The following is a 22,187-nucleotide window of genomic DNA, read 5'->3' on the forward strand; positions in this document are numbered from 1 at the left end:
CAAACTTAAAATACAAAAAACAAAGGTTACAGTGATGTTGTAATTGGGAAATAGCATTAAAAACCCAGATATTCACTGGAAAAAAAACAAAGGTTACAGAAACAATATAGTTAGGTGCAGATTTTACATACAAAACTATAGACTTTTTGCAGGTATAGTTATTTGAAGTTACTGTAATTTGTACCCTAAGGTAACTATAACTTGCGCACCCTCCATGCACAGTTTTCTCATCAATAATTCTGCAGCAATGTTGCAGTGATATTATCAATGATGTCATAGAGTTATTATGAGTGATGTAATGTGTGGGGTAATTTGCAGTGCATGGCGAGGACTCGTTATAGTTACCTTAGGGAACGAGTTACAGGTAAAAACAGCCGTCCCAACCAGTGTTATAGTTTCTTGAGCTAAATGAACTGACTGGTGTACTAGATTTGTAAATTTTGTGAAGGTTCGTCAAATGGCACCAAAGTTGTCAGCAAAACAAATTGCTTTTGTATAAAAATGCGTGTGTGTGTGTATACACACACATACACACACCCAAAATATGGCATTGTTTTCATACCAAAACTTTATGTATTCAGTTGAGCTGTGCACATCACCATTGTACGCCTCCTGGGATATATGTCTGTCTCTCTGATATGTACACCCTGTAGTAGACTGAAAGAGAATTTAGGGTGTTTCCAGCAGCTGCAGTGCGAAGTCAGACCACTTGCAGCTGTTACTCTGTTCTCCAAAACTGAATAACGCTCTATAACTTAGTCTTGTTTCAGTGTTTGTGTCCTGTACTAATTTTCGTTGTTGGGTGTTCTGCTAGCTATAGACCTTAGTGAGCATGAGTTTTGCTATGCTTGTAGATATGCAAAATATAACCTGTGCTTGTTTCACCAGGCTACAGATAAACCAGATGAAGTTGAGGCGTTGATGTTGCTTGCTTTGGGATGCATTAAGCATGGTCTTGATTTGCACCTTTCAGAGCAGTGCAAACGGACAACGAACTTGCTCCAATGCGCCTGTATAGCATTCCACTGCTACAATGCCAGCCGCACTTTTGAGCAAACCTCTCCCTACCCTCAGTAGATAGCATACAGTTATTTTTGTACCTAATGAAATAGCCCATGTAGTCCCATACCTTTTTATTTTTCTCTCACGTCTCCCTGTAAATGTTGTTCTTGTTAGGGTTCTGTAGTGCAATGATGCCATAGTATGGTATCCTGATGGTTCACGTAGGCACTAGTTGCCACATGTTCCAGCTTTTAACTAATAACCTAAAATGGAGGAATTGTGCTCAGTTACCAAACATATCTGTGGTTTCAGGAGCCTAAGGCCTATTTCTGGATAAATCTGACGGAGATTCTGAAATCAAGAGCCGCCCAAGAAACTGCACATTAAGAAGCCTACTTTAGGACATTGAAAAAATAATACAGATCTAGAGCTAAACTCCACTGCACTGACAGACTCGAACCTCAAATGTTTCCTTTCTCTCCCAACTTAAATCTATTGTACATTCTCATTCACCTCAACAGCTGTGGCTAGACCTGGAGCATTCTGCATAATGGGGAAAAAAACATATACACCATATAAACATGCTTTGCTTTGCATACATACATACAACAAACACCTTGGTAAATGTGCTCGCTACAAGTATAAATTGTTACTTGGAGCCCTGTTCACACAAAGTAAATCCAGAGATACTGGGTCCAATGTGTTTACTTCATTCCTGCTAAACAATTTTCCCATTAAAATATGTAAACAGTAACGTTCATAGGGGTTACTCTTTCACTATCATTACATGGTTTTACTGCTTGGCCTAAAGTTAATTGCCCTGTTGCTCGTGAAGTTTGTTGTAGTTGTAGCAGATGTTGTGAGGCAAAGGGGCATCTTCATGTATCTGTACCTAGACCTCGGTGACAGCTAACTGTGCATCAACACTATAAGAGGACCTCTGATAATGGACCTTAATCTATAAATCAGCTCTTCTAAGTTCACATTAGAGTGTTCAGTTGATCCAGCATCTGGGAGCATCCTGAATACAAGTCTGGGGAGAGTGTTTCCTTATGGAAAAAGTATAATCTTTATGACTGAAAATTTGGCTCCTGAGGAGGTACTCAGTCCTAACAGTGCAAAAAATCTTCTCTATTCTGGGCAACCCGTCAGGTGCATTTTTGTTGCTCCCAGCACTAGAATGCACATGCTTCCTCTACAGGACTGTGTAGAAAAAGAGTGATCCCAATCGATAAGAACTGGAAAGGAAAGTTTAATTTGACCAACAGTGCTATTCACTCTGTCTTCTGAGGCACCAAGAATGTAAGCATGCTCAAAAGAGCTATTTTTCAGAACTGTCTGTCCAGCCTAACCATAGTGACAAATACTTTAGTGGAACTGATAGGAATCACACATCTTTGAATTTAGTTTAAGTGGTCTTGAACACGTAAGGAGACAGACATTGATTTATACCATGCATCTATATACTACTACTAATTTAGTCAATAAATTGGTATTTTCACACCCATTAATTAGAAGCCATGCCTGTTTTGTCCTGAATTCTAGAGTACAATATTCTGCTTTAGAAAGTTCCTTGGTTTTTGCTCACCTCATTGTTTTGAAAAAGCATTTTCATTAATTGCCAATTCTTGATTATTTTTCAGTTCACCAAAGAGTTTAAAAATTATGTCCTGATGATGACCTTCCAGTGGCGTGACAACCAAAATTCTGTCAACGGTTGATGCCACTAAGAATCGGGGATTCATGAATTAAAATAGATTGATACTGAGTATATTGACCTGCATGGAACCGGTTAAATGATGCACATTTTGTAGTAAATTCCAGGCCTGAGGGCCTTTTTCAGGAGGGTGATTGTCTTGGCATTTGCAGCTTCCAGACCAAGAACAAGGCTTCTTCAGCAGAGACAAGAATCTTTCACACCTGGTATACCAACATCAGGCAGCAGCAGTCCCAATCCTTTGGTTGTGCTGTGTGGGTGCCAGACAGCACAATGATGCTCTCAGGCTTAATTTCTTGATGTGGTCAGCTACAGAAACTGCAACGGGAGACTTCACCCATCCGCCAACAACATCATACTCCCCAGCCCCCCACACCCCACACCCCACACACACACATGACATGTCGGTTCATGCTTCACTCCAGATGGTAGTCAGCTGCTTCTGGGAGTTCACTATGCAACGAATACAGCTGGGCTTGTCTTCCTGAACAGTCTATCTTCCTTCATGGTCAATCACTTTCCTTCTGTCTGTGAGCTGGCAGGCAGCCTTTTAGGCACTAGGCAGATCCTCTGCTTCTCCAGCAAGTTGCACAGCTTTTAGGTGATATCCCTTCACCTCTGAGAGACTAATTATCATGCAGACATGAGTACTTAGAGGAGCGCTGTGCTCAAGAAGAAAGTGAACAATGGGGGTTGGTTTGGGCCCTACTTCTGTACTCCTTTTCCAGACAGGGGGCGTTGATCTGCTGTCTACGATTTTGGAACCAGTTGGAATGGTTCCTTCTCAAATGCAGTTTTATGGCTGTAGAGCTGATACAGCCTTTGTACAAATTAATGGCTCCCTCTGCAAATAGTGATAAGACTGGCTCCGGAAGTAGTATGCAAAACAAGGGCACCATGAAGTGTGAGCTATCTGCAAAACCACTAAATCAAGGGACAGTCTCTAAGGTGTGGAACTAGAGGCTTAGGGCCTCAAGGGTGAGCCCGACCGCAATACAATCCTTTTCACATAAACGCTGCCCGAGTTAACTATGTTTCACTGTTATTTTTTAGTTTCTTTCTGCCATCTGGTCACTCCTTACACACTGCCAGGTGTCGGGCTACATTATTGGACTACCCCACACTCTCCAAAACCATGGTTTGATTAAGAGTCGGCCTACACCCTGAGATCAGGGAGGCACTTTTCTAACTAAGAATCCCTAAAACAAACTAAAAATCAAAGTGTTGACCTGATATGGCTTTTACTTAGCAGGGTATCACCTGGAAAATCTTGGTAGATATCTGTACCTGGCTATCATTAGCCTTCCTGAACCAGTCGAGTAAAGACAAAAGGGCATGCCCTGCTGAGTAACGTCCACATGTTTAACAGAACATTGTTGCCCCACTCCTCAACCCACCATCCAAGGCCAGTCAGACCTAATCAGCAGTCCTTTGCTAAAACAACCTCCTTGAATTTCAAATAATAACAATGTCTTTCTCTTCCCTTACTTTACTGCATGGGTCTCCACCCTCGAGTCACAGAAATGCTATGAATACACTTCAGCAGATTGGGAAAGCTGCATCCACTCTTTTGTTCATCAGTAAAGCTGGGGCTATCCAAAACCGATCTTACTATTTCCATCACTCAGGCTCTCCCCAAATGGGTTTTGTGCATTTGCCACATTTTCACACTACATATACACATAGAACATGCATGGCACTCTAGAGACTGAGAGTCACACTATAGCAGAAGGTTGGTTACATGAGTTAGGTCCGTAAACCCCACTCCTTTTCTGACACAGCACAAAGGTCTGGTCAGGACTGATAATTCACCGACTTTCTACTCTGCCACCACTATTTTATGTGCTCAACTCAAGAAACTGAGAATAGTCCCATGCCAGTCATGAGGCCATGCTTGGGGTACCTTTCCAGTTCATAGAACATGTTCTGGGCGGACCTTGGCTATTTCATGGACAGGCTTAGGCCACAGCATACAGACTAGAATAGTCTTCTGGCGATGGCAGCAAAGTCAGAATACCAGTTTAATATACAGTTGACTCAGTGAGGGCACGGGTAAATCTCTGTATACCATGCAGAAGACATTCCCATGACAAGAGTGCGTACATCTGTAGGAAAGTGCCTCTTTTGGCATGGTTACCCCTCCATGTTTGGCCTGATATTGATGCTGACTTATCGGAGTGTGCTGGGATCCTGCTAACCAGGCCCCAGCACCAGTGTTCTTTCCCTAAACTGTACCATTGTTCCCACAATTGGCACATCCCTGGCACACAGCTAAGTCCCCTGGAAAAGGTACCAGTGGTATCAAGGCTCTGTGACCAGGTATGGTCCCTAGGGGCTGTAGCATGTATTTTGCCACCCTAAGGAACCCTTCACCAAGCACATGCACACTGCCATTGCAGATTGTGTGTGCTGGTGGGGAGAAAAAGGTAAAGTCAACATGGAATCCCACTCAGGGTGCCATGCCCACCAACAACTGCCTGTGACATAGGTAAGTCACCCCTCTAGCAGGCCGGTCAGCCCTAAGGCAGGGTATACTATAGCACAGGCAAGGGCATAGCTGCATGAGCAAAATGCCCCTACAGTGTCTAAGTCCGTTCTTAGACATTGTAAGTACAATGTGGCTGTATTAAGTACATGGGCTGGGAGTTTGTCATTACGAACGGCACAGCTCTATGATGGCTTCACTGAAGGCTGGGAAGTTTGGTATCAAACTGCTCAGCACAATAAACCCACACTTATGCCAGTGTTGGATTTATTGCAAAATGCACCCCGAGGGCATCTTAGAGATGCCCAGTGTATTTTAACCAACGCTTTAGTGTAAGGCTGACAAGTCTTTGCCAGCCTGCCACTAAAGGGTGAGTTTCTGACTCCATGGGGTGAGGGCCTTTGTGCCATCTGGAGTCTGAAACAAAGCCTGCTCTGGGTGGAGAAGCTTCACACCTCCCCCTGTAGGAACTGTAACACTTGGCGGTGAGCCTCAAAGGCTCAGGCCTCCTGTTACAATGCCTCTTTGCACTCCAGCTAGTGGTGATGTCTGCCCCCTGTTGAAGGTTCCTTTAGCTCAGGAACAAACCAGAGACCAGCCAGCCTTAAGGTACAAGCAGACATATTTAATAATAGGTGCACGGAGACTGTGGCTTGATAGGCCAAGTCCAAGCAGTCTGAATTGCGGAACTCCAATACAATTATTTTATGCATGAAAACCACAAAAGGGTGAAAATACATCATCCTATCAGAACAACTGAAATATCATTTCTTTATCAGGTACATGGTGTGATGCTGATCAGGAGATGCTTGGTATTATTACACATATATTATGCATCTATTCAATCACAGTAGAATAACATTTCATGGTGGCAGCGTGATACAAGAGGACCACAAGCGTGACCTTCACATTTCTCAGACAGTTGGGACTTTCCAAGGCGTCACCAAAGCAGTTTCTTCATAACCTCTCCTTAGACCTATGTGGACATCGAGATGACTGTCTGTTGCTGGGTGAATGAAGCAATGCATGTCGCATGAGCTGTCTCTATTAAGCAAACCTTGCATTACGTGCTGCCTGTCAGGGTTAATTTACCAAAGGCCATCCAACCTTTTGCATATGTTTTTCAGGCCTGTACATCATTGAGTATCACAGGATGAGGTCAGGCCTGGGGAACAATAAAATTGATTCCTTACCCAGTTTCCATACCCTGGCCAAAGCCCCGCTTTTGGTGGCACGTCTGCCAGGAAAGTTAGGAAAAACAGTGACCACTCCAACTAGGACCCACTCCTAAGGTGTCCAGAGCTGTAGTGTCCCCCCAACACCCCAACCCCCCACCCCTGCAGAAACCACCACCCTGAAGAATCCTGGTGACCCACCAGTCCAGAGCAGGTCCCCAGATGATTCTTACCTTGCGTCCACCTTGGGTTGAGCCCTCCTGGCCAACACTACGTCTGCAGCCTAAATCCGGAGGACCCCCCTGACAGCAGGAGAACCAAATGAAGATACCAGACGCCTCAGGGTACCCCTGCAACCGCAGCCATCTGGTCTTGGGGAATCTGAGCACCGGTCCAGCAACATTCACCAGGCGGCCCTCCTCACTGCCCAGCCTGTGGTTTCCCTGAACTGATTTCCCTGAATCAATTGAACATTTTTCAGTTTTTTTGCACAGCTTACACTTTTGCACAAAGTAAGTGGATTCCCTTAATTTGTCAGAACATGGGCATCAGATAACATGTTACCGCCCTTAGGATTTTAATGAGTGACACCTCTATTGATTTGGTTCATGCAGTTAGCAAGTTCCTTGTGGCTGCATGGCACATACGTACTTGTCTTTGAAAAAAATCTGTAACTTATATATTCTCTTCCTTTTTATAAATATACATCTGATTGATTATTGGTGCGAATTATGTACGTTTTATGATAAGGAGAAGCAATACATTTTTACTGATAGTACTGTATGATGTCCTTTTTTTTTTTTTTATTGCTTTTAGCTCATTTAATTGTGTAATCATATGGAGTACTATGGTTGTATGTTTTGATGGTTTTATGACCGGATAAAGCTTGTGTATGATGATACTATGTGATACTGTATTTTGAGTGCCTAGCCCTGACTACTTCCTAGAGTTAGAATTTACTAGGAGGATTTAGTAGGAGTTGGTGCTGGAAGGTGTAGAACTATCCAAATGGGATGCATTAATGCATTGATTGTGTCTTTTGGACACCAGTGGTAAACAGTACACTCATAGGATACTGCCCACTAACCACAAACTACCACAAGTGCACAATAAAAAATCCTTTCACATTCTACCTGCTTCGCCTCTGCAGTTCCAGATACCATAAGTGCTTCACAGCTCTGCTATTGGATTGCACACTGGAGTCTTACCTAGTTAAGCAATTTGGTCTCAGTTTGAAATTGTCTTCTACGGCCAATACAATAGTCACTTCCTGCCCAAAAGGTCCTGCATGCCCACTTGGGACGGCTTCTTAACATTTTGTGCCACCACACATTTGTGATCTGTTTTCCTCCTCAAGTTTGTTGTGTTCTTCACCTTGTTCAGACTAATCTGCACCTTCATGCTGCGGCTGGCCTTAGGACATCCTTCTTCAAAGCTGTACCTCAATTAGCCCAACCTTAGCTTCTGACACCATCATAAAGGCGTTTATTCAATGGCTTTCTGACGTCTCTTATACTCTGTGAGACCAGATTGGACCAGACCTTCCATCTGACATTGAAATCCCTGTGTGAAACGCCAACGTCAGTGACTGACACTCCAACCCCTCCAGAAGCAAATTTTCAGATGCACCTATTTTATTCATCATGCTTCTGGGGCAGATTTGAGCGCATGGTGTCAATTCCTCCACTACTCTGTCGAAATGTGGGTGTCTATGAAGAACTCACTGGTTTTGTTTGAATTGAACCCTCACCTAGCACATGTGCATAGCATACCACTCCTGGTACAGCTGTGTTTGTCAGAAGACAGTACATGATGTCCTGGTATGCTCCTAATTAGCTCTAGAAATAGTTTATTTTTTTTATTTACAAACATATGCTGATGCTTCTTGTAGGGAGTCGGGTTCTGGTTTGTCACCTCCCCCCCCCCCCCCCCCCCCCTCCCCCCAACACAACACACACACTTTTTACCTGTTTTTTAGGTGAGACTTCGGCAGAAGGGCACTAGTTTCCAGCTAACCAGGTCCCCAGTGCCAAGTGACCAGGCCCTTTAGCACCTCTGTAAGTTACTAGTAAATTGTACCACTGGTGCCTAGGGCGTGGGTACTAATGAGGGCACCTCAGAGCTGCTGCACAACTTGTGCCACACTGAGGGACCCAGCAACAAACGTATGCAGACTGCATGACCAGGTGTCCCAAAATTGAAAAAATGACACAGCACACGCTTGTGTGCCCTCTCCCCTAATACACTGCTTGCAATATATGTAAGTCACCCCTACAACAGGGTGTCCAGCCCTAAGACAGGGTGCATTATATTACAAGTGAGGGCATATATTCGTGCCCAGTTATGCCCCTGCTATGTCTTTGTCAAATCTTAGTCATAGTAAATGGGCAGGAAAGCCATTTTAGAAACATATGCCGGGCACTGGTCAATACCAGTTCCCCAGCTACATGATGGCTCCTCTGAACATAGGGATGGTTGGTGTCGAACATCTTGTATTGATAAACCCTCACAGAATCCAGTGATGGATTTATTAACACATGCACCCAGAGGGCACCTTAGAGGTTCCCCCTGAAAACCTGCCCGACTGCTAGTTTGTTGACTGACTGGTCTAAACCAGCACAGCCACCCTAGACCGGTTCCTGAGGTTAGAGCCAGCACTTTCGGAGGCCACGAACAAAGCCTCCTCTGGGCGGAGGTGTTATCACCTCTTCCAAGCAGGATGGACACTCAAGGGCAGGGACCTTCAAAAGACCAGCCTCCTTTATGTGACCCAGATCTCTCCAGATGGCCGAGATGGCCCAACCCCCTGTCCTGACCGAAGACAGATGGGATAATTACTAAGGTTAGAAGGTGTGCCCACATCATGCAAGTCTTGCTGCTAAGACGGACCAGCTGATGTGGACATCTCTTTTCAAATTCCTCAATCTTGCTTTTGACGGAATTAGTGTTACAAGGTCAGGGTTATGCCCACTTCCCAACATAAGTGGTCATATAGAGGGTGAAGTCATGCTAAAGTTAGGCACCCCATTGGCTGCTACCTGGCACTCACTGTAATGTCCCTAAATTGAGTATCTAGGTGGCACCCCTGGACCCAAGAACTCCGATTCGAAGGATCAAGAGAAGAAGGATGGAGAAGAGTCACTGCTTGGTGAGAAGAGCTGTGGACATTTTGGCGTGAAAGCCTGCCCCTCTCTCAACAATTACAAGAGTATAACTTGTCCTGTGAGCTGGAGGACTACCAAAGCCTCATGTAACCTGCCAGTACTTGAAAACCACTGCCAGGCTTTATTGGATTAGAGGAGCTACTTCCCTGCAGTCCGCAGGTACTGAGAAACAAGAGTCTTGTCCATCACCTTTGCAGCTCCCTGGCCCCGGCCAACGCCGCAGATGACCCGGAGGACCAGAAATGTCCCCCCACCAAGTGTGACGACAGCAGGACCCACCAAAACTGTACAGCACCAATCCACGGGGTACCGAACACCCTGCACCCAAGCATCAGCAGTGAGAGTTCAGTCTGGATTCTCACTGCACGAGGGCCAGGCAGCCATAGGGGGCTGTAAGCATCACAGAGACCCACTTTGTTAGTGGCCCACCTGAACTGATCTTGCCTCTAACAGCTGGTTGTCCCTGACCGTGAGGAGTGTCTTTGTGCACAGAGCCCACCCGCCCTAACCACTTTGCATCTGAGCCATCCGGCCTGGATCCTGAAGAACCGGCTGCGCCCCCTTGCTCCAAGACCCCTTGCAACCTAAGCCCCTGTTTGGGAGCTCTGAGACTTGTCCTCATGTCCCCTGTGTACCCCATTTCCAGGTGACCCCTCTTCTCCGAATCACTCCCAGCTACAACCTCCCCTGCTCCCGGTGGAATTCAGGGAGCTCCCAACGAACTGTTTGTAGTACTTTTGAACTTGGGTCCCTACATCTCTAAACCCAGAAGGTGAACCCCCTGAAACAGACTGTACTCACCTTCATGCAATATTGACTTTCCTCTTAAGAGTATTGCATTGTGCTTAAAGGCACACAGGTTTAAACTATTTACTTACTTGTAACTTTTAAAAATGAAAACAGTACTTACTCTTTTGCAAAGTTCTTGCCTTCAAATATATATTTAAAATAAAAACTAATATTTTTCTAAATTCATCTCGGTTTGTGTCTCATTTATTGGCTCTCCGAGCATAACAAATGCTCAGCAAAACCCTTGTATAAGCCGAACTGCTTGCCCACACTACCACACAAATAGAGCGTTAGTATTATCCACTTTTGCTAGTTTCAACCAATTAGGGATTCACTGACTGTCTGCACGGTGTACTTCGTTCTTCTCATTTAGACAGCCAACTTTTTACATTTCATGGTTGTGGAGTAATTTTGTGGCATATCAATAAGTTGACTACACAGTGATTCAGAGTATGTTTTCATGTGTTTAATTTCATTTTATTATTATGTCTTTGTAACAGAAAACCTTTCATCTGGGTGATGTTTTAGAATGGGTGAAAGCTAGTGGCAATACAGTGATGATTCATCAGTTACTACTTTTTGGAGATAAAGTTTTGCCACTTTTAGAAGAAGTTATCGGTCAATGTAAGTATTAAGCTGTTTTCCTTTACTTGCCATGTTTTAGATGATTGTTCCTTTCCTCCTTAACAGTACTGTAAATTGTTTGTTTAAAACGTTTTTATTAATTAAACCAATAGCACGTTGATTGCCCAGCATGAGTATAGAGTGTCAAATCAGATAGTTTGGGGTGCTGGAATATCATAATCTAACTGTTGGCCTGATTTAGAGTGTGGCGGAGAGGTTGCTCCATCACAAAAGTGAGCGATATTCAATCCACCGCATTTATTGCAAGTTGCATAGGCTATAATGGAATTGTAATACGGCGGGCAGGATATCTGTTACATTTATAATGGAGTAACCCCCTCCTCCAAACTTTGAATCAGACCTTGTGTGTCAGATTTGAAATTGTCCCAGCTCTTTGTATACCTGATACCACATGTGATGTGCAATCCTAGTGCCAGATAGAATGGCAAATTAGCAACGGTTACCTTGTTGGTAATGCAGCACAATTTGAAGCACAAGTGAAGGGCCACCTGTATTAAATTACCAATAATGTGGTTGTGTTTCCTGAACCTTCAGCCGAAAAAGACTTGATGCTGATATTCTAGTAAAGAATAGCACTATCGATATCTAGCCTTGTAATTACTAAGAGATTTTCAGTGGCACATACGTCTAAGGAATTAAAGAAAGGATTTACTTTGTTTTCTTCCTTGAGAGTTGTGTCTTGCAGGGGCCATCACTTTGCTGATAAATTGTAAAACTACTGGCTTAGTTGTCTTTGAAGCTGTTTTAGCTACACGATTAGGGTATGTGTTTAAAACTACAAGTTAAATTCTTTAAAAGTAAGCTAAAATGCATTTGTAAAGAACATATTCTCTACATGGGGCATCTCAGCCTCAAATCCGAGATGTTTTTCATCCTGCTCACTGGTTCTTATTTTATCAACCTCGAGGGATGGAAGGCTGAAGTTTTTAAAGTACAAAAATGTACAAATTATAGCAAAAAATGTGAGTGTGGCTGATAAATACTTTAATGTTGCTTGTGCCAACTGATGCTATGGTGGCTCATCCACGTTCACTATCTCAAGCGGCATCAAGTTTTGAAAATCAAACAATACCTTTTTTTTCTTCTTTTTTTTGGGGGGGAAAAAGAGTAATTTAGCAGGGAAATAGGTGATCATATCAAAGGAGCAAGTGAACAAGAAGGACTTTTTGAAGATTTTGAAGTGAACATTTGTTGGATAGGACATGGGTGGACTGAGTTTTAAATTATGCTGAGATATCACATCGTATGACACTGAGACATTCCCTGAGTCAGTGAATATCTTTGTTCATGGTCACAGAAGTGTTTGAATAAGAAACGCCTGGCATGAGAATGCACGTGTTGCATGAGATAGATATGAGTCAACTGAACATCAATGCAATGGTGCAAATAAAATAAGCATGTGCAGTAGCATTGATGAGCTTATGTGCCACCATTTATAAGTGGCCAGCAAAGATAGACAGTGAACAGTGTTAGATTGTGGTCACTCCTATTTTCCAGGCTCAGCAGATAATTCTAATGGTTATTTTGAAGTCCTAGAGTAAGGTGAATGCTGAGATTACTGTTGGGAAGTAGTTGCAGTGAAGGTGTCTGAGAGTTTGAAATGATCAGAATCTAGATGTAGCCCATGTAGGATTTGGTAGTGATAAAAGATTTGGAGTGTGTTTTAGGGATCGGCAGGAGTAAAGGGAAACAGGTTTGCGAAGAACTTTACATCTGCCACCCTACCTTTACTGCACCCAGCAAATCTAGAGACATCCACTGACCCCCACAGACATCTCTATTTATTAGCAGGAACCACTGTCATGGCAGTTCCTGTCATTTGAAGAAAGGTTTGATGGACTGATCCATCAGCTATTTATTTTTCAAAAACTAATTCCTAAAGCAGAAGTTTGTTTTTTGAAAAACTAAAAATCTAATGATCCCCACACCATGGGAGTTTTCTCATGATAGATTGCGCGGGGTTATTATTTTTTTATTTTTATTTTTTTTAAAACCATCCCTTACTGCCAAAATATATCTGTTGGTGACAAAGAGGGAACAACAAGCTATCTCATTGCCCACTCTACAAAGGGTGGATTGTTGGATGGCTTACCTGATGGCCCCTACTATCTAGGCCATTGGAGGAATGATTACATCTAGTGAGTATAGGAGGCTGGCCCTCTTTGTAGTGTGCAAAGCTAGACACACTGTGCAGGGGGTCTAGGCAACCACACATTGGTTTACAGAGGTAAAAACTAGTTAACCTAATGCTCTAATTTTTATGGTAGCTTGGTCAATCAGTTAGGCCAGTCTTGGAGAAGTGCAAAGCATTTGTTATGCTCACAGTGTCAATCATGCAACTCACACCTTCGAAGGAATAACTTGAGACAAATTTATAAAAATACTTCGAGTTTTTAAGTAATTTGTAAGACCAAGAGTATCAAAATTGGTTAGGTACTTTTTGAGATAAGGATTTTTGAAGTTTAATACAAATAGTCTTTTTGTGCATAATCACACACCATAGGAATCAATGGAAAGTCACTTTTAAAAATACATATAAAATCACACAGTTGTTTCACCACATTCTTCTTTTAGCAGGTTGGTCGAGTTCGCCGGTGGCCGCACTGGCCAGCTGGAGAAGTTTGGGTGGACTCCGGTTCTGGTGGGAGCAGTGGGGAAAAGTCTCTGGAGCTGGTGCAGGGCCACTGCGGGAGACCACTTGGAAAAGGTCTGTACAGGTAAGTTTACAGGTGGTTCCTGGAGGTCTCCCTGGATTGTCGAGGTCACAAGGGGTGAGAGACCCTTAGGGCACAGCAGGTTCTTTGTTACAGGGCACAGGCGGCCAGGTGCTGAGCGAACACGTGAGCCAGGAGCTGTGCACAAAGATGCCCTTTGGATCTGGAGGCAAGTCACTTCAAGGGTCGCTTGCAGGAAAACAGGGGCACTCTGGCAGGATGTCCAGGGTGTTCCTGAAGTCCCTCAACTGGGGCTTCCTCCTGGTCCTTTTTCTGCCCCAAGTGGGCTAGTTTTCTTGGTGTCTGACACCAGCTGACCACTACTCAAGGTATTGGTACGATTCAGCCACTAGAGGGCGCAGTGTCACCAAACGTGGCACAGTTGCAGAGTTTGTCCTGGTGGTCGTTGGTGTGTCGTCTGGTCCGGCGGCAACTCCCGGTTCGGAAGTTAGCGGCCGGTCAGTGAACTGACCTTCACTGGGTTGCTGGTTCCATCTTTGTTGCAGAGTGGTACCTCCACTCTGGAGGGAGTTCTTGAGCGATTGTTGAAGCCTGGAGGTCCTCTGGTGTTCTGGAGGTCAGTCCAGTTGTTCAGCAGGTCCACAGCGGCAATTGTCGCGTAGTGGGTGCAGCAGGCAGGGTTTGGTGCCTTTTTGTTTTTGCAGCAGGTCCACAGTTCTTGTGCCTTGGATCTTCTTTGCGCTGGTCTTCTCTGTGCCCTTCGAATCGGATTATCTGGTTTAGGGATGCACACTAAATACTGAATTTAGTGGGTGTTTTAGGGGGAACCTGCTAGTGTCCAATGGGACACCTACCTTTGGGTGGCTACACCCACTATAGTGACCACTTCCTTTGGGAAGGGTCACTTCCCTATCCCTGATTGGCAATGTTCCTTCCATCTAAGATGAAGGAAAATAAAATGGAGTGTCCACCTTGCAGGCAGTACCCTAGGGGTGGTGCATGCCAGGTGGGGTCACTCCCCCCTACTCTGTGTGGTTTTTCAACTTTGCTTTTGCCAAAGGTGGGGGTTTGCAAAGGGGTTGGCTATCTGCTGCCAGGGCAGTGCACATTCCTCAGGGAGGAGGGATTAGCACCTCCACCCAGTAAAGGCATTGTTCTGGAAAGCAGAAAGGTAGGGCTGTCCCCCAAGGTTTATAGACTGGGTGCCTGGAGGTGTCAGGCTGGATAGAATCAGTCAGCAGCCAAGCCAGGGTAGTTAGCATTAGCATGTGCACGTGCAAGGTGACCCCTTGGTACATTTAGGGATAAATCCAATACTGGTACCAGTTTGGATTTATCATTTTGAGTTGTTTGATACCAAACAGCCCAGGGTTCAGAGTGGCTATCATGTATCTGGGAAACTTGTGTTGACCAATGTCCAGCATATGTATTATAATTGCTGCTCTGTTCACTCACTATGTCCTGGGTTCGGCAAGGACACAGTGGGGGCATATTGCTCATGCAGTTATGCCCTCACATATAATATGGTGCACCCTGCCTTAGGGCTGTAAGGCCTGGAAGAGGGGTGTCTTACCCATAGTAAATGCAGTGTGTGGTGGACATGGCACACAGGCAGTGTGCCATGTCGAGTTTGTATTTTAGGTTTGCACCAGGACACTCAGCCTGCAATGGCAGTGCTGGGTGCATCTGGATGCATGGCCCTAGAGGATGGCACAATCAGTTCTGCTGCACTCAGGGGCCTACCCATAGCACCCCATGCCCTGGCTATTGAAGTACCTTTTTACTAGGGACTTATAGTGGTAGCTAAGGGTGTATCCAATTGTGCCAATGCATCACAACAGTTTTAGGGAACGAGCTCTGGCCCAGGGAACCTGGTTAACAGGGGCCCTAGGCACTACAATTTCTAGGCTACATCAGGCAAAAACTGGGGACTAATGTCAGAAAAAGCCCTTTTCTTACAGTGAGTAAATTTTACTCTGTTAGTTCAAACTTAGTGGTCCGTTCATCTCTAAATCAGGTGGGCAGACCAAGACTTTGGCCACCTTGGCAATGGAGTACCCTTTCCACCAAACTCTAAATCAGTGGTTCCCAATCTTTTGACTTATGTGGACCCCCACTTTATCATTACTGGAACCCGGGGACCCCCACTAAATCATTATTGAAATCTGGGGACCCCTCCACTGAGTCATTACTGAAAGCTGGGGCCATATCTGTTAATATTAATTAATTTTCTGAGCAGCCGCTGACCCCCTGATGAGGCTTCACGGACCCCCAGGGTCCCCGGACCACAGGTTGGGAAACACTGCTCTGAATCATCCCATTTGAGTTGTACATCTAAGGTTGCGAGTAAGGGTATAGCAGGTATAGTTGCAAAGGAAATTCTTGTAATTAATAGCGTTTAATTCAAGTTTCTGGTGTTTATGCAGGGCTGTGTTTTGGCAGAGGGGTTGTTGAGCTGAGACTGATAGAGAAGTGAAGAAGTGTTTTAGGAAGGTGTATAGCGCCCGGTGGCAAGGCTGGGGCAGTGAATACTGGAGGAGTCCTGCTAATAGTCTAGTTTGCCAGTACCAGCGAGCTAGTCAGTGCTTTGGTTGTGTGTAATACAATGACTTACTATACTGTAGACCTTATTTAAAGTTTGACAGATGGAATACTCCATCAAAATATTATGCCTATCCAGTTGTCATATTGCAAGTATCATAGGCTCTAATGTATTTGTAATAATGCGGACTGGACATCTACCTCATTTGTGACAGACTATTCTGTCTGCCAAACTCTAAATAGATGCCTGTGTGTTTGAATTATGCCTAAACACAAAGCTATGGTTCAACCCTTATTTGGTGGCCCTTTGGCTGAAGCTTCCACCTGACTTCACTGGGAAGGTGGACGGCAGGGGGGCATTACTGAAAAAACAATGAAAATGTTTAAAAAACCAAACAACGTTGAACCAACATTCAAAGAGGTCAGTGAACTTGCAAACCAGTACTATAACCCAAATAATGATTCTGTGCCCCCTCCCCCTCAGAACCAAAATTAATGAAACTTAAACAAATCGCTGAGTGTTTCTCAAAAGACCTGAATGAGAAAAGGAAAGATATCAGGACAGAGTGCATATATCACATCAAAATACCTCCCCTGTGAAAATTAAAATTTGATGTAATTCAGAAAATCAAAACCATATGTTTTCCAAGCTAAATCAACTATTAACACAACTGAAATTTACTTTACAAAAATTAAGGCCTCGAAAGCTTTTCAAAAGAGTGAGAAAATATTATTTGCCCCCTTTTGAGGAGAATATTGACTCAAAGTATGTGAGACGTTTTCTGCTTTTCTATCAGGTAGTATCTGAAAAAAACACACACTACCTTACACTCTCCCCAATGCTACTCCAGGTGACACCATACAGAAATCTAGTCACTTGTTCTTCCTTCTTTCAAGTCCTACTTATGGACATGCCCATTACCTTTTTCAAGATCAAACCATCTTGCAATTTCCTTAAACCAATAACCCCAACTGTTTTAAAGAGGTAGACTCTGCTATTAGCCCCACTGGACAAGACATGCTAGTACCTATGTTACAGTGTACAGGCCAGAACTATTTGAAAATAAGTTAGTACTCCCCCTTCCTGGAAACAGATTTCGAGACAGTTTTGAAGTAAGTACCCAGCCTTTGCTCCACCAAGGTGCTTCTCAAGTTTCTATTCTGCCCCACTCGTTTCAGTCATTGTACAAAATGACTTAACTTCACTTTAAAATAATCAAAAATCTCCTTCCACATTTGGCTGACAGTACTCATCTCTATCTATAAATTTCCCCTTCTAAAAACATGAAGTTTGTAACAATGGTCTTGGCTGACATTGAATGCTAAATGTTGATTCATCATCTCAAACACAACCACTCAAAATAGTTTTTGTCTTCACCATCAACTGCTTTATTCCTGTCTAGAATGTATACTTAGAACAAATACCAACCCAATGTGCCCACTGGGACTTGGGTATGTATATTATTTGCAACACTGGTCCTGTGGGACTTGTTTTCAGGCAAACGATTATGTGTATATCAACTGTAAATTGATTCATTCAAGGCTTTCATATACCAGTATTTGGGAATATACCATCAACCCGTACTAAATATCACAGGGCCTTCTTCATAGAAAATTTATTTTTATATATATTTTCTAGGTTACAGTCTTCTCTTTTGTCAAATAGGTATATAACACAACTTCTTTGTGATAGTAGTGTAGATGACTCAGTGTATGAACAAGGTGTAAAAAAGTGATTATATACAAATTAAAACATATATTTGTTTTGTCCCTGGTCTCTTTAACAATCTCTCTTAAAGCCTGTTAACACTTCACAGGCATTCCCTAAATGCAATCCTTATTATCAACTAAGGGATCTTAGTCGACGTTTCGACCTAATGGACACTTACAGGGCTTCATCGCAGTCAGTCATCTCTGTTGGAAGCACCGTACGACCCACTGTCTATATTTGAGTCTCATTTGTTCATACTCCATCTCAAGAGCGCCATACTTGCTAACTCTGTCTTCTCATATCACAGCCCATGTGCGCTTCCTACTTCAACTACTGTCTCAGTAACACACTTAGGGGGTTATTACAACTTTGGAGGAGGTGGTAATCCGTCCCAAATGTGACGGATATACCACCAGCCGTATTACGAGTTCCATATGATATAATGGACTCGTAATACGGCTGGTGGTATATCCGTCACTTTACTGTCACTTTTAGGACGGATTAACACCTCCTCCAAAGTTGTAATAACCCCCTTAATGTTTTGAATAACCATTGTTGAATGAACAAAATAACTAGGATTCTTCCTAGACCTGATACTGAACCTCCAAGCACACATGAACTTGTTACTCAGTGGGGCACAGTATCAATCGGTCTTCCATTTCAAAAGGTAATTTCAAAGAAGTAATTCAATCCCTTGTGCTTTCAAACCTGAACTAGGGAAATTCCCTACTTTTAGGAATTCCCAAACCTAGCCACTCCCAGAGCAGCTTCAAAGTGCAGCAGCTATGCTGGCCATTGTTTTGAGAGAGTTGACTCATTTTTCTTAAGTTCTGATTATACTGAAATAGCTCACCATTAGAACCGAATTAGAGAGGCTTTTTAGTTCTGATGATGGTCAGATGTCCTTCATTATTGCAAATAATGATGCTTACAACAGTAAAAAAGATTATCTCTACCATACTTACAGTGCTGAAGATGGTTTGCATTTAGCAACTTTACAGAAGTTTAGACACCTTCCCAGACCCTCCCTCTGAGGGGTAGCTTCCCTTTACAGCAAAGCTCTGTAAGGTGGACAAAGTTGTGGAGTTTACTTTCTCTGTGAGGGAGGCAATGGCCTGGTTGTCAGCCTTCTGCCTCCTCTGAGCCTCTTCTAACTTTCATTATAGCATTATTGAATCCAGTCTGACTACCTAAGCTGCCTCTGCTTTTAACTGTCCAGTGGTTAAATATCATAGGCTGACTACTGGCTTCTTTCTGTTCACCCTTCATTCCAAAAGGTGAGTAGTTCAGGTTTCCAACATTGAACATTTCCTTCCCATTTACGTCTCCTTAGTCCAAACAAACAGACCCTGAGGGAAAGAAAGTTTTCTGCTTTGGGAGTCTATCCTGACAATCGTTTATCACCTGTTTTGTGGCGTGCTCCTTCCTTGCCCTCTTGCAGATGGCTCAGTCAGTGGTTCTTAATTGTTCAGATCAGATATGAATGGATCCACTTTGATGGCCAGAAAGCAGCCATATCTATCTTGGGTCACGGATTGGGCACAGTTAATTTGATGGACCTGTTGGTGGGTACTTTGGTTGCCATGTGCTGACAAGCCTGTGTGTGCTTCACTGATTTTTATGGAAATATGCAGGCTAACATCATAGATATGCAATTCAGCACCTCACTTCTTTTTGGTGAATAGGTCATCTCCACCCTTGAATGGTTTTAAACATTTTGTGCATCCCAATTTCACCATAACGGTAGGGGCTTTCTGATGGATCATCCCTACCATCCAGGCCAGGATTGTCAGCCGATGCAGCAGCCTTGCTCAATTTTTGGTGGTTTTAGATGATGTGGGCATTTCAAGGGCACGTAGGAAGAGCATGTGTACATTCTTCCTCTTATACCGCTGTTTCTTCCAAACATTGTTAATTTGCCCTTAACACATGCATTCAGGAGCGGCATGTGTAACTCTTTGCAGTATGCTGTTGAGTCTTACCGAGTGTGGAAAGTGTTTATGCATGTCCTGTCCAGGAATTACCTCAGTACTTTCCTCTTGCTCATCCTTCGGCTGGCCACCCTAAGATTCTACACTTTGAGGTGTTTACTCTACTCAGTAAGATGGCCTTTGTGTTGGCCCAAAAGAGGGTGAAATTGGACAGGCGTGTTACTCCAGTTACTTTTAGTTCCTAGAGATGATGGGTGCGGGTGCCTTCAGCCCATCTGAATCTTAGTGTCCTGATGTCCTTTCCTTACAAGCAAAACTTCATGATGCTTCCATTGCTCATATCCATTTGGCCTCAGAAGTGGATGATATTGCTAAATTTGCAGAACACCTATTTTCAAATACACATCCTGGAGTCAAACAGGAAATACCTGCACTTTGTGGTAGACACCATTTGCAACACAGTTGCAGTGCTGTCATGCAGCCTCAGTTCATCCTCTTGGTTCTTTATGAAGGTCAGCACAGTGATAGTGGCCCGCCACCCCAGGTTGCTAACAAGTGTGTTCCAGTCTGTCAGTGACTGGCTGTTAAAGGCTGGCTCCTCAGAGCGTGTTGTCAGACCACATATTGAGCACTTGCTGTTCGATCTTTGGTTTTAAAACAACTACCCAAAGTCCCACATATAGCCCTTGCATTATCTTTCTTTTAACAATGTAATGTTGGACATGGTCACCTCAGTACTTTTTCTCTTGCCCAGCGAGTCCAGGACTTTTTTGTATTTTGTTTGGTAACTCATCTTCTAGCCTTAAACGTTCTGCCAATGTCTGGGCTTCTGGTTACCTGCATTCTATTTAGCCCTCATGCCTGATTGCACATGCAGTGCTTCTTTTTCATTGCAGTGTGGAATCCTGACGGATGTGTTATTTCCTCTGATCTTACTCAGAATCTTGAGTGGTGGCTGGTGCTAGAATGTCTGTCTTAAGAAATGTTGAACAGCCACTTTGCAACTCGTCACTCTTCCATGAACTCTTTTCTCTGGCTGTTAGTCATGCTTTATGTGGTGGTGTGCTGTGGAGAAAGTTGACCCTCTCGTGCACATTTATATGATGTGTTATGCTTTGCACCCCCCCCCCCCCCCAAGGCCCCAACAAGGATTTACTTTGATCAAAGGCTTACCCCTATTCAAGTGAATATGTTGGTTTTCCTTTGTTTACCATATCACCCTTTGTTGTTCAGAACACTTGTTTTGGGTTATGTGAGGGGATTGCTCGCTATCTAAACTGCATCTAAATATATTATCCCCTAGTGGGATCTTAATCTGGTGCTCGCTTTCTTGATGGGTTCACTGTTGGAGTCTACCGATTATTGGTCCTTGTTGCGTCTTAGGTTGCCAGCTGCATTGCTGTTCCTAAGCTCCATAAGTGAGCAAGCTTCAGGCACTTTCACTTAATCCTCTCTTCACCTTGTTCTTCTTTGAAAAATAGGTGCATTGGTGAAGATCCTTTCTGCCTAAAGTAGTTCTTCCATTTCATGTCAGCCAGTCCATTACCCAGCCAAGGTTCTTCCCCCATCCACACCCAGCAAGGATGAAGAGTGACTGCAGTGCTTGCCCCCTCATTGTATCTGAGCCTTTACACTGACAGAACCGTTGTGTTGATTATTAGCTGATTCCATGCAGAATAAAGTGGCTCAGAAGAAGAGGATTGTTACTTGCTGGACAGGCCTCTTCATCAAGGTAGGATATGCCTTTGTCAAGAAAAAGCATCCTGAAGGCATCAAGGTTATTCCACCAATGCATAGCTTGAATGTTTCAATGGTGTTACTTCTGTGAACATTGTTTGGGCTCCTACAATATTATCTGGCCACACCTCCACCGTTCACTACTGTTTTGATTCAAAGAAGTCTGCAGAGATGTTAAGTTTGCTAGGATTGGCCTACAAAGGTTTTTCAGTGTACTCTTCAGACCCAAATCCCTTGGAGTGCAACTTGGGCACGTGAGGAATCTGCAAGTAAAAGTCATTTTCAGGAGAAAAATTTGCTCGTCTTCAATGATGATCTTTCTTTTGGATACTCTACCACGCTGCTATCATGTTTTCAATTTTAACACACAAAAAGTGATGAGTGGATTCCTTGCAAAAAACCTTACTGCTGGCAGGCGCTCAGAGTAGCATTCAAAACTATTGTTCATGTTCCCATCACGGCACATCAGTTTGGACCCAGCCATATGTAAATCAGTTTTGGTGCTCCTGCAATAGGAACAGTCCAGCCAGAACTGCCAAGCCCGGTCCTCTCTGAACCGGAACACAAGCAACCCAAGACAGTTTAGGCAAAACTATGAAGACATAATAATGGGAA

The 22,187-nt window shown here is 43.7% G+C and overlaps 1 protein-coding gene across 1 annotated transcript in view; it reads left to right on the top strand.

Annotated features, from left to right (window-relative positions):
- The window catches only part of LOC138248710 (E3 ubiquitin-protein ligase TTC3-like), a 1,210,547-nt gene that overhangs the window by 184,680 nt on the left and 1,003,680 nt on the right, over positions 1–22,187 (top strand). The window contains exon 7 of the mRNA XM_069202542.1: positions 10,833–10,956. Coding sequence (XP_069058643.1) covers positions 10,833–10,956 — 124 coding nt within the window. The remainder of the gene's footprint in view (positions 1–10,832; positions 10,957–22,187) is intronic.

The sequence above is a fragment of the Pleurodeles waltl genome, chromosome 8 (genome assembly GCF_031143425.1).
Source record: "Pleurodeles waltl isolate 20211129_DDA chromosome 8, aPleWal1.hap1.20221129, whole genome shotgun sequence".
In the NCBI taxonomy this organism is placed as follows: domain Eukaryota; kingdom Metazoa; phylum Chordata; class Amphibia; order Caudata; family Salamandridae; genus Pleurodeles; species Pleurodeles waltl.